Source organism: Branchiostoma lanceolatum, chromosome 11 (genome assembly GCF_035083965.1).
Source record: "Branchiostoma lanceolatum isolate klBraLanc5 chromosome 11, klBraLanc5.hap2, whole genome shotgun sequence".
NCBI classification, from domain to species: Eukaryota; Metazoa; Chordata; class Leptocardii; order Amphioxiformes; family Branchiostomatidae; genus Branchiostoma; species Branchiostoma lanceolatum.
Genome location: NC_089732.1, coordinates 11,119,099 through 11,132,528, shown reverse-complemented (window position 1 = coordinate 11,132,528; position 13,430 = coordinate 11,119,099). Strand labels below are relative to the sequence as shown.

Below are 13,430 nucleotides of genomic sequence, written 5' to 3'. Positions count from 1 at the left end.
AAGATATCTTAAATGAAGATACGTCATCCTTATTGTCTCACGCCTTAGTCAGTCTTCTATAATCACGTACACTACATTAATCTCCTCTTCTGTCTATAAGAATTTCAGAAAATTAGATTAGGTCTGTTAAATGTATATATTAAAGAGTATTTCAGATGATGACATGTAACGTTAGCAGTAACGTTAGCAGTAGTTACGGTTAACGTACATAGGAATTCGTTATTTTCAAATATTTAAAATTAGGCGATATCAGAAGTAAAGTCGGTGATAATCATCAGTTACTATAATATCTATTTCATGCATTTTGGTATAAACATTGACATCTTAAGTCGCTTTCTGTGACTGAACATCTTGTATTCTTATGATATAACTTCACATACGTATAATGTTATGGGGATCATTTATCATGCGTATAATGGTAGCCATCTGGTAAGCTTCAACATAACTCACAACGGCGATAATTGGACTACATTTTACGTTATCGTAATGCTGACTAATACTGATATATACTAAAGAAAGATAATTAGAATATCCCAATGTTTCCTTTAGGTACAATCAGCAAACTCAACACCCATTCAAAGTCTAATGATACATAAAGAATGGCAATTAGAATATCCTAATGTTTCCTTTAGGTATAATCAGCAAACTCAATACCCTTTCAAAGTCTAATGATACACTTAAATCCAGTCTTTTGGTAGGGAGTTTATCCCTAAGCAATTGGAATGACCCTATTGAAAATTAGTGGGCAATGATGCTTGCACAATGCGCCTATTCTTCCTAAAATCGCACATCCTTTGTTGTTTAAAACTAATTTCTCAATCAATAACATCCAAGTGCCCTTTCGGGATCGTCTCATCGCGTGACGATCAAAATGCAAACGGTAAAGTAAATGTATAGTGACGTTTGCCCTACTTTTATGTCCTTCATAGAATGAAATGGCAAGGCTTGACATTTGTTCTGTTGAGCGCTACTTGTAGATTTGTGTACGGTTGCTGGCTCGTCGAATCTTATAGAATGGCCAGTCGCCCGCAGTCTATACATGCGCTCATAATGGTTGCATAGCGCACAATAGGCGTGAATAGGCGCACTTTTGGATTGGATAACACAGACTATTGCTGCCATCGTTTGTGAAGAAATTGAATCATTGTAGAGCCTAGTACAAGTTGAAGTTGAAGTTGAAGTACAGGCTAGATTCAAACTGTACTCCCCAACCGACGGTTGTAATTCACTTGATCTTCACGGTAGCAAAATTTCCCGGTTTAAGAAAAATAGACATTTTCACTGAACTTAAACTTCACGGTGGTGGCAAGTGATTTACAGAACGGATGTGTGAAGTAATCATAAATAGTTACAACAATTAATCTTTCCACGGTGATGATAAGTTCACGGTACAGCAATGACCATGAAAACAGTGAACATAAAGTTACAGTGAAAGAAACAAGAATTACTGTAACTCCTCTGGCATGTTATTTGTCTATTTGGCCACTACTCTTTCCAGTTCCCTCTGGAGCCTGGTAGAGGCTAATCCATACCATGTGCCGTTCCCATGCGGTTGCGAATGTTCGGGAATCAAGCCATTGTCCTTGAATTCAAAACGAATGCCCTTTCCCCAATGTGCGATGGAATACGGTCGTAACGCGGGAATTGGTTTTGATATTCAGACCCACCAAGTTAAAGACCAAGCCCTCATACATGTGTATATAGACAATACTATGTAACATTCGCAAACGTTGTTTAGCACATCACCTGATGTCAAGTGGCAAGAGCCCTAACGTTGTTGAAAATGTTCGAAAGAATGCAGACATAAATCGCAGCAATGTTTGAATAATGAGTGGTTATTAAATGCAATGTGTTGAGCTAATTAATAGAATCTAATATATCTGGATAACTCGAAGAAGGTTAGACATCCAGGTAATAAGATACAGAAGAAACAACACCAAAATCATATCTATTTGTTTGAGTAATTGATTTCTGTGTGTTTGTGTGTTTTGTGTGAGTGTGTGTGTGTGTGTGTGTGTGTGTTTGTGTGTGTGTGTTTGTGTGTGTGTGTGTGTGTTTCTGTGTGTTTCTGTGTGTTTCTGTGTGTGTGTAATCTCTAGAATCCGACGAGGTACACTACTTCACCATAGGATATAGCATAGCATTCAATGTCTTTTTGTGAAAATCTATTAATCTCGAAACAGATGAAGTGTTTTACGTGTGTTTGTTAGGATTATTTTACGTCTTTCAAGTGGCTCGCATTTCGCTCTCTTCCCTCCATGAAGAATCACAAGAAATAAGAATGAAAGGCGTCAAAAACTCACCTAAAAACTCTCCCGGACATGGCTAGGAGACTACCAAGCGATAGAGACTAGAGTAGCGGCATGAAGCATCCTTACCTGAAATGGAGTCAAGTACTCGTGACACCTCTCTGTCAGTCAGAGCTTTGTACGGATCGCATAGCGACGAGATCTGGAACTCTCCGCATCTCTCCACCACCACCGCCTTGCTGATGTTTTTAGCGGCGGCGACACACACAACTAGGGCCGTCAGCAACAGCGCTCTTAGTACGGTAGACATATTTTGTCGACACTTCCCGGTACGGTCCTGTTTGCATAGCTCTACTGACGGGCAATGCAAGACGGTTGGTTCGTCCCGCGGTGTGTAGAAGTATGCTGTGGAAGGTTGTATTTAAGTGTAGGGGTGGGAAGGGTGTTGGTGCAGCCAGGCGATACCGTCACAGTGTCAGCAACCTGCGCTCAATTTGACGGGCCGGTGTCACGACGGAAAAGTGCTGCTTGCTAAATACTGTGCCCGGACAAACATGAGGGTTTCCAGTATACCTGGAAGGAGAGAAGTGCGTCACATATACACTGTTGGAGTGTGCTAATTTTCAAGCAGAATTTCGAGCAGATTTTAGAAGGAGGGATCATGCTGTTGAGGTTAACCCTAACCCTATACTAAGCACTCAACCTATACTAAACCCTAAACCTACTCTAAACCCTAACCTTTTAATCTCAACAGCGCGACCCTTCCTTAGAAAAATCAGCTCCGACATCTGCTTGAAAATCATGACACTCCACTAGTGTACATGTGACGTAGTTCTCTCCTATCGGGTATACTGGAAACCCAGCAAACAGTGTCCAGGTACTTATTTGGCGAGCAGCACTTTTTTGGCGTGACACCGGGCCGAGCAGGATGGATAGTTCTGTGTCAGAGGTCACAGCAGCACGAATATCATTCACGCTTAACTGACCGACATTGTACGTCCCCGCGCCAAAACGCCAAGGTTATATTGGACTTCCCACAAACGATATTACCCAAGAGCGATCCACTGGAACATAAAAGTCGTTCAGAGGAAATATAGTGGAATCATTACGGCGAATGAATGGACTTCCTGATATAATAAAGATATCGATGTATTTATTTTCTTCTTACTAAAAGATTCATCTTACAATACCACAGATTACAAAGGGCTTTTCTTTTTCGCGTTTTAGAATTTAAACTTTGATTAAGGACATCTTTGTCTTATTCATAGTTTGATGTAAACCGTTCCATATAGATTGTTTATCAAACTAATTGGTCTTAATGGACTCAACAGTGATCACGTTCAAACTCACTGACTTTATCGACTTCTTAAGTACCTTAAGGCCTGATTAAATCAGTTCCCATTCCTCACTCACTCTATCCGGGTATCCATAGCATTCTAGCTCTTTCTGTCAAATAGCCTCGCACCCATTGATAGCGAATCAAGCTCGATCCCAGTTACACTGCTTCTAAAAAATACCCCATACCCAATCAATAGTTAATGACGTTAGGAACGAACACTTAAATGGGAACGGGTACCATAGGATGGATACCAAGCTAGATAGGACGAGTGAGTTGAGTATACTTAATTGTTATGTATCAAAGCACGATATTGTTAGCCTATTGTCCATCCTTGAATTGAAGAATTCAAAAATCCTACTCTAGCTCCGGTTCTCTCAACTGATAGCTTACTTGCTGAATATTTGGATATATCAAAGGAGCAAACTGGATCTAGAATAGTACGGATACCAGGCCACGCCCCTTATTGACCTCATCGTGCAAACGGTGATTTGATTGACCAATCAGAAAGGTCCTCGCCGCAATTCAAGTAATGGTCAACGAGGCCAAACACGCCCCCTCTCCTTGGTGCTGAATTGTTGTGTGCTGTTATGGCGAGGCGCCGCTGGAAATGACATTTCCGACGGCGTGTCCGCTGAATCAGTTGACACTCCCCCGGCAGACACCGATATACCAGCCCCATTAAAGCTTCAGACGGATTCAAGTCTTGCTTAATCTATTTTTGAGAGAGAGAGAGGAAAAGTGTACTAATCCTTTAATTAGTACACGGATGTAGTGTTTCACTGCCACTAGCCTCTACTAGGCTACAGAGGCGGCTGGAAAGAGCAGAAATTGGCCAAATAGACTTTTTTATTTCACAGATTTCTTTATGTTTCGGTCCAAGTAAAAGCTGAGAATCTAGTCAACGAACTAGTTGAGTAGAAATTGCCCAAATTGGCTGCCAACTGTACTACTATAGCCGACTAACTCCTCTGTTTATATTTGTCTATTTGGCTCATTTCTACTGGAGCCTGGTAGAGGCTACACTGACAGGGTGATTCAGTGCGGTCACCCACACATGTCTGCATCCAACCGTGAAGAACACCAACTCAACTGTAATACCCCGGATGTAACATTCGACCCCACACACCTGCCCCCCTCCCCACGGGGATGTAGGCAGTTCTACTCTTTTATATTGATTTGTCTTTTTCAGACAAGAAGGGTTGATGTTGTTTCTCCCGATTAACTACTGATAGTTCTTTAACCAGATACTGTGCAGCTCGGAATGAAAAATAGATTGACTTTAAGAATACATAGATTGTATTTTATGTAAACAGCGATTGCTCGGTATCTTCTGGCTATTCTTAACGTTATCTGATGGACTGTACTAAGGACAAGAGAATAGCAATTACATCACAAAATATGCGTAAAGAAATTAAGGAAACAAGATTTAGAAACTTTTTAATGACGTCCTACCAGAATATAATGTATGCGTTTGTTCTTTATCTCAAAAAGAGACAACTGTTGGATATACGTTGCGACAAAAAATGAATGAATGGTGTCATATCGTGCGTTTTGTTTTAACGATTTCAAATGGTTGTCTTGTACCAGAAAGTGACGATGGGCAAGATTAAGCGAGGAGAAATGTCACAATCACCCGCGAATGTTTGCCTTTCTGCATGTGTTGTAAATGGCGACGTCTGGCGACTCCTGACCCAACGACAACGCATACGCCACATAGTTTTAGTGGCGCCTTTACAATTTAGCATGATTGTGCTTAATAGCCAAAGTGTAGATCTATACTTCAATCCGATATGCAAGGTTGCCGGAGCTAGAATATTTTGAATACCAGCTTACCTGTAAGGAATATTACACTGCTAGTACATGTGAGATTAGAGATACCAGCCAAGCAGCATATACTTCATTTAATAAATAGCGTGACTCTTTTTAGATAGACGTAATGAATACTAAGCATATCTCGTATCACATGGTAATAGATATATATGTATAGAATATGTGAATGAAATATTTGAGGATTTCTACTATTGGATTTTTCTCCACCCTTCTCGGTTGTCAATTTTTCTTAGGGTTTCGCTTAGTGTCAAGCTTGTCCATTCTCTGATATCATTCTCCCGTACTATTTGTTGCCTACTTGTCTTTCTTCATCCCTGGACCGTTCATTGCATTATAATTTTGGCTCTTCCCGAGTAACGTGACACGTGCCGTACCACTTAAGTTTTCTTTTCTTTACCGTGGTTTAGAGGTCATCGTACGGACAAAGTTTTGTTTGACTCTTTTCCTTACTTCAGCATTTGAGATGCGGTCTCGGTATGTGACCCTAGAATCTTCCGTTAGAATATATAATCTTACATCATGACTTATAACAGTGGTATTCAGGTTTTTTGAAGATGCATCTAGTACTAGTGTTAAAATGTTAGAAGGATAAGTCCAGAATCACATATCATAGTCGTTTAATATCTGACTGTGTATAATGCAGTTCCTTTTCCCTATATAGAGTAGTATAGGTTTTGGGTTAGACTTATTTTTTAGAATAACATCTTGTCATATACTGTGCCGTTTGCATTCTATACGTTGCACAATTAAGTTTTACTTAATTTACATACCATTGATACCATAATAAGATAGTTAGTAACTCTGTCACTAGCGATGTGTAAAAGATTTATCTCTTACATATTTCTTAAGATCAATCAAAAATGTGATATTTTGTTTTCGAAGCCCGTAGAGGAAAAACTGTTAAATACTGTGTCCCTGTGGCTCGACTGGTAGCAGCCTCACAGTTGAGTTCCTGGTCCTAGCTAGTTGGCAACAGAGAGACCCCGGTTCGAATCCGGGGAAAGGTATCCAGGTAGGAGCTGCAACGTCTTTCGGAAGAGACGTAAAATGGGAGTCTCGTGTTCGAGGAGGTGCCTTGCACGTTACAGCAGCCTCATTACTCAGATGGGTACCTACTGGCTGTAATGATACAACAAAGTGGATGATGATACTGAAAATTACGTACTTAAAATTTCGTCCTGAGTTTCATTATGTGAGCCGTGGTAGAACTGGCGAACACTCCGATATTTAGAAGTTTCTAAGCAAAGCTTGCAAATACAACACGACATGATGAAAATGGTCAGAGTTCCTACTACCGCAAACGTTAAGTAGACGATTTCGTCGATTGTTAGCTTGAATCCAAGAATTTCGATGTACTGCAGGGTGGTATTCTGCTCGCATGGGGGCGCATATTGGAATTGCAGATCACTCCTTGGTTTCCGGAGAGTCCGAGCGAAAATCGGCGGGCTGAAACAAAGACACCAAGTTTCAGAAAAAAAAGTCACAAAAAAAGTGATATATACCTATGCCTGCTACTTCTTCTGATATAGTATCAAAGGTTATACCTAGACCCAAAAGCAACCAATCTCCATGCAGCTGGGGTAGTAAATTGTAATGCTTTCTGACTGACCGGAAGTTTCTGACAACCACAAAACTTTGGGTGAAGGGCTGTTAGAAAACCTAGACAACATTGCGATATTCCACTCCAAGATCTGCTTGGAGATTAATAAGCAATGCTCTCTTGCGATTTAACGAAAAGGTGCAGCTTAGCTTACCGGAGATCGCAAGGTAAGGTTAGCTCCTCCACTACTTTGATGACTGCTTCTCTTCTTGCCTTTGACAACAGCCGAGTGAAGGTATCGTTCATTCGCCTGGTCACCTCCATGGTCTGGTTTTTGTCTCTGTCGTTTTTGACCCACATTGAGAAGACTGGTTCTCCGAGGGAGAAAACTGAGACAAACCCTGCAAGGAGCAGACCACAAGAGGTTGGCAATACTATTTTACTATGATGATACAATACATGTGGGACACAGGCAGCTATCGCTGGTGTCGTGACCCATACATAAAACATTACAGACCAAGTAGCAAGACATATATTGCATAGAAATACTATCTTAACTAAGTTTATTGCTCCTGGTCACAAATGTTGATCACAAACTAAAATACAATAGTTACAAGTTACAAGCATCAGGATTATATTTGGGACAGTGTTCTCACCGCAAAAGCGCCACCTACATCGGCCACTTATAGCGGTGAGAAGCAGTACTCCAGTCAGAAGCTCTGAAGAAGGTGTCTGATAGACATCGAAACGTTAGCAGGTGAGATCAATACCTGATTGTGTATAAAGAATCTCCCATATCCTATTTTCTACCAACCTGATAAAATTATTTTCGTGAGAGATTATATACGTTGATAGAGATGCAGGGCATCGATGGCCAAATAGCCTGATCTCAAACAAAACACTATACAAGCTGTGTAACACAAGCCCGTTGTCAACAAAAGTGAAAGACGCCAGGTGGTCTATGTTTGAACACATTCTGAGAATGCCGACCGACACACCTGCACAACAGGCTTTAGACTTCACCCTGATAGGATGCAACAGATATAGTTCCAGAAAAGGAAGACACTGCAAGAACTTACTGAGCCTACTGAGGGCAGACCTGAAGGAAAGAGGTCAAGGATCGTTGCGGTCAGAAAGAAACTAAGGAAGCTCGCAGCGAACCGGACTAAGTGGAAGGGACTGAAGGAAAACTGAATGCGGCTGCAGGATGTTTCAACTACTGCAGCAGCAGAAAACAGTGGACTACTACTACTACTTAACTTGAAAGTCCATCTGTGTAGGTAGAGGTCATTCCATTTCCAACACACACAAAACTTGAACTTTGAAAATTCCCTCAACAGAGACGGGGGGCGCCATAGTCTTTCTGCAACATATGATCCACTGCACAACGAGTCACGTGTTCTACCTGCATACCGTGACGTCGCAGAAGATTGCTCATTCCTTGACAAAGACTAGAGTTGATCAGTCGCAAGTTTGTGTAAGTCCAATTTTTGTATTGGAAATTGCAATTAAACTTTGTTCCAGAATGGAGGTTATGCATGTTGTGGTCATGACAATACAAATTGTTAAAACTGTTGTTAAGGCCCCCATTCCAGTAGACGGTGATCACGATGAGCTCTCACTGCGACCTAAATCGGACTTGTGTAACCTTTGAATTCATAGTTGGCATATCATTCAAAATGCTAAAGTATGATTGAAAAGACAACAAAACACACAAAGCATAAAAAGATTCGTTTCTTATCTAGGAAATTTGTTTTTATCTATGAAAACCGTTCTGTTAAATTCTAGGTCGCAGAGAGCGCGCAGCGAGAGCGCCGTCCTAGTGGAATGGGGTATAAGATATAGCTCAGTCTCACCACAGTAGGATTTGTTTGGGAATCTCTTGAACCCTACACCAGCTGCTATACGCTCTGCCAGTTCGTGCCGGTCTCCAGCTGCAGGTGTCGTCTGGTTGCAGGTGCGGTCTCGAACTCTGTCGCTCGGAGGTAGCCATGGTAACAGGACAAGAATGGCCTGGAAATCACCATGGTGACGGCACACTCGTCTGCGGAGGGGGTACGTGATACCTGGAAGGATATTTGTGTGCAGATTCGCACAAATGGTTCCGGATAGGCGGCTTAGGGCCAGTTCACACTTGTGCGTATATTCAAGTCCGAATGATTTTTGCATTGGCACTAGACAAGTCTTACAATCTAAAAAAAGTACAATTCCGTGCATACATGTGGTTAAGAGGCAATTGCAGTTCACAGTTTATTTGCTTTGAAGTAAAAGTTTTAACATAGAGTAATAGCGGGAAAGTTTGAATATTTGAATATCGAAGTCCTTTCAATAATAGAATGTATATTGATACTATCATTATGTTGTCTAGACTAAAGCTAGCTTTCATAGTGGACAAAGACACCAGCAGTAAAATATCAATGGCCATAAAAACAGAATGGATTGTGTGCATGAGTAACGGCTGAATACTTTAACGGTAGTTTTAAAGTTCAATGTAGCACCCAATTACGGCGTCGTGTTGGCTTAACGGCTATGGTGACTGGCCCAGAACCAAGAGAGTTCGAAAGGCGACTTTCCTCACTCCATTCAGGTGTAAAAATGGATACCTGATTTCGGTTCAATAAATCGTTCGCAGGCATCAGTGTCTGATGCATGGCGGCAACCTTCGGTTGGGGGGGGGGAGGTAGAATGCGGTGGAAGGAGAGGGATGGGCTATGCCTTCCCATACCGTGCACTTGGCACAGTGGATAACAACCCACTGCCCCTACGGCCTCAAAAAGGCAATGGAACTACCTTTACTTATATCTACCACCCAAAAATGTGAAGAGTCAAGCCATATTGATGCTGACGAGGCGTCTGTTCTATATCACAATTTACCGATCACCCCTCCCCCTGGGAGATGGACAGGCCGTATAAGTGCCTCTCTTATCGTTCACAATCTCAGATTATTGCATTAATGCGGTACTTCGCCCGGTGCGAGACTCACAAAAATCAATACCTCTTCTCCACTTTGCATTACGTTATGTCAAGTTTTCCTACTGCTGACCTAGATCTACATCACATGTACACAGTATCAGATCAGCCTTCGGAAGGGACGTTTCAACCTGGGTGCCATCCTCCGTAGTAGCCGCTGGCTCAATATAGATCTTTCAGCAAGCGATTGGGCCAGCGGTTACGACGTAGGATGTCATGTGCACCCATGGCAGGCTAGGGACGTTTAGCTTTCGGTTCTGTATCTCTGGTCACAGTCAGCCATCTGGGATGTGTATTGTGGACTGTGCAAGGAATGCTGGGAAGTATACAAAACCACCACTGTACTGGTCCTGTATGTGTTGGAGCCTGAAGGCATCAAACATCTGCACATTAAAGACCCACCACACTTATCTAAGAAAGGGTTGGTAGTCTCTACCAGACTAACAACTTTGGCTAAAGGGAGCAAATCAAATTTCCAGGGGAGATTGGCCACCAGAGGGTTTCATTCCGTGCAAGCAGAACTGAAGGGGGGAAATGTAAACCTTCCCGCGGACTGACTCCCCTGGTCAATTCTGCCAATTTTTGCCGAATAATACAATCCATACCCCTGTAGTAAAGGCCTAAACTTGGCTAAAGGAGGATAAAAGAGTAGGAGTGACCCGGTGTACTTGGCCCAATCCTTGGGGTTATTTCATGATCTTTTTCTGTCTTCACTTGATGACAGTGTTACAAACTCAGTTTTTTAAGGCCAATAACGTGTAGGACGTTGAACTCAAGTGAGCCTCGTCTTGAATAGCGAGAGTTTCAAGAAGGACAAGCAGTGACGATTATGAGTCATAACAACTCTTAATGTACCCCACTGGGAAAACTGCCCTGTTTTGATTCAATTAACATTAGCCAATTCTATCTGAGTATTGCAGAGCATTCAGGTCACGTATTTATGACTACGTGTTTGGGGATATTCTTTGTAAAACAACGTTATTCACATGCACGATTCTTCGAAACCACAAGTATAGCTTTTAAAATTATATAACTACGTGTAGAATCTTTTAAAACGACCTTTGCTTTTATTTTTGAAACATATTGTTTTTTCCTTTTGTTTCGCTGAGTACGCCTTTCATCTGATGCAAGAGAAACATATCTTAAGAAATGATAATTTGAAGATACCACCAAGACGTTAGGTACACTGTTTGCCATATGAAAAAAGCTTGATATTACAAACGAAGCAATGTATCAAAGTGAAAGTGCTGATTTTCAGTTTCTGGAATGGCTACTTTTAAGAGTATCCGCAGAAACACTTATTTTACGACGCTTTTATTATGACATATTAGAAAAGATAATGAGAAAAACTGACCGGGTCTCTTCTGTATGACGTATGGCCTTGTAGAAAATGTTGTCATACCTTTGATGGCGCCGACCACAGCTTTCAGATCTTCGGTCTCCAGGATTCTTTTCGGATCACAAACAATTTCTTCGACGGCACACGACCGGTCATGATGACCGCAAACGTTCACAATCTCTTCGGCTGTGAAGTCGTCCCCTACCGACACCCTTTCGCTGTAGACCGTTGCGGTCAAGAGGGGTATGATACCGAGCACGATCCGGACCACTTCGGCCATTTTCGGCTGTCACTTCCGATTGACACATCTTGTCAAGACCGCTCGACGAACGAAGAAGTGGTGACGGCACAACACAGCGGCAGGGACATAATGTAATTTTCAGCTTGATCGATTGGATGTATAACAGGGATGTATAACTCATTATTATTTCATAGGTCTCAGTCTTTTATGCTCTGCTAGCTCTGCCACGCTGATAAAAACTTATGAAAAAGTAACCCAGTTGCAACTTGAACATAAAATACACAAAAAAGATATCAAAGTGATAAAAGTTATGAAAATAACTGAACACAGCTGATTTTTTAAACAGCTATAGCTTGCATTAAAAGTCAAGAGACATCAAAACCGTAAGTTCTGTCGCAATACCAAGGAAAGCCACCAGGGGTCCGAAATATAATCATGTCTTTGACAGGACATGACCTAACTACGTATACGTGGAAGTTTCATGATAATCTATCAATAGCTTCTCGGGTTATGCTGCTAAACCAGATACATACATACATACATACAAACCCTACCAAAAACAAAACCTTCTTGGCAAAGGTGATAACTTATGTGGTCTTGAGGATCGACAAACAAAAATTATTGCAAAGCTCACTTGTTAACAGGTTTGTAACCCTTGACCCTTATAGGCCAACCTGATTCACGCAGTATGCCAGTCAATTGGATCATCTACACTTGTCAGTGGGGACTCCTAGCGACGCAAGTTATTTTTTTCCTGCAATGATATTATTAGTCGTTAGTCGGAGCTTTAGAGCCATGCAATCTTGATGCTGATTGGTGAGAACGAAAGAGCTTGTCCAAATAAGGGCTAAGTCCAAAACTTCTTTCGAACCTCTGAAAAGGGGGCGTGTCCTGCAGGTAAGTTAGTGGGAATGTTTTTCTCATTCTTTTCCATCCTCAGTCGTTTCCCCCATAGGCCAATTTTCTAGTTTGTAATTTCGCTTGGTAGCAACAGCTTAGAAATGTAACCACGATGCAAAAAAATGATATTGTTATATGCAAACGTTCTTTGATTTTAAACTACAGTCCGTACTTTGGACCCAGCTAGCCATTTTGTATTTGACATAATATTGAGGACAAATTCATGACCAACTTTACCCGTTGAGATCTAGAAAGGATCTATTCTGTAATAAATCTAAAGACCTACCTATGACATGAGCACATTTTAATGTATTGAGACTTAGATGTGGTACGTGATCCGCGTTAAAAAAATGAAACTTTTCTGCAAAAAGTGAAAAATGATAAGTTAGCTTGATTTTAATCTCATTGGTTGTAGGCTGGCTGTCCCTCTTGACTTTTATTTTCAGAGCAGACAGGACTGGAAACCAGAAGAAAGCTCAACTCTCTCTGTAGTGTTGTGATACAAGGATACAACAGTAGTGCTGTGATACAGCAGTGGTGTTGTCACCTTTTCGAATAGAGGATGGTGACGCAACACTTCTTACATCACTTCAGAGATAAATCGCATAGGGTCGACGACTGGGGACCAAAATTAACGGCTGCTCTGATTTCTATCAGTGCTGTCTGTACAGTTCCATACTACAGAAGAGTACATGCAAGGCGAAACTTACTCAAGGATCATTCAATACTACGGTACACTTGATAGGTAAGGTCGGAAACCCGGGCCCATTGCTTCTACTCTTTTCTTAGAATAACCAAATAGATTCCTGCAGTTGACAAAGCCTTTTAACTTTTTGTTAGTCTTCAAAAACTTTCGACAAGGGGACGTCCGTATTTCAAGTGTTATTGTTAAGAATTAATAGGAGTATCAGTCATCGAGGGGCACTGAGAACGAAGTCTGCGAGTGTGCACTTTGACCGTGAGTCGTTCTGTGTGTTTGACAGGTGTGAGCGATGTTTGTACTGTCTGTCTGTTCCACACAG

At 41.5% G+C, this 13,430-nt stretch overlaps 2 protein-coding genes across 2 annotated transcripts in view; both read right to left on the bottom strand.

Moving 5' to 3' along the window:
- Positions 1–2,764, bottom strand: part of LOC136445184 (uncharacterized) — a 48,509-nt gene extending 45,745 nt beyond the window's left edge. Inside the window, exon 1 of the mRNA XM_066443052.1 lies at positions 2,379–2,764. Coding sequence (XP_066299149.1) covers positions 2,379–2,559 — 181 coding nt within the window. The 5' untranslated portion in view covers positions 2,560–2,764. The remainder of the gene's footprint in view (positions 1–2,378) is intronic.
- A 3,254-nt stretch (positions 2,765–6,018) lies between these two features.
- On the bottom strand, positions 6,019–12,530 carry LOC136444367 (uncharacterized). Its single transcript, XM_066441884.1, has 4 exons — positions 11,331–12,530; positions 8,815–9,024; positions 7,173–7,359; positions 6,019–6,864 (listed from the first exon to the last, which is right to left on the bottom strand). Exons 1-4 carry the CDS (start codon positions 11,545–11,547, stop codon positions 6,576–6,578), a joined length of 903 nt encoding a protein of 300 aa, XP_066297981.1. The 5' UTR covers positions 11,548–12,530; the 3' UTR covers positions 6,019–6,575.
- Between the last annotated feature and the right edge of the window lie 900 nt (positions 12,531–13,430).

Excerpts from the sequence above, each read along its gene's own strand:
- LOC136444367 (XM_066441884.1), bottom strand. The coding sequence starts at position 11,547 with ATGGCCGAAGTGGTCCGGATCGTGCTCGGTATCATACCCCTCTTGACC. Across the intron at positions 9,025-11,330 it reads TGTGGTCGGCGCCATCAAAG|GTATCACGTACCCCCTCCGC; the intron begins GTATGACAACAT and ends ATATCCTTCCAG. Across the intron at positions 6,865-7,172 it reads ACCTTACCTTGCGATCTCCG|CCCGCCGATTTTCGCTCGGA; the intron begins GTAAGCTAAGCT and ends TCTTTGTTTCAG.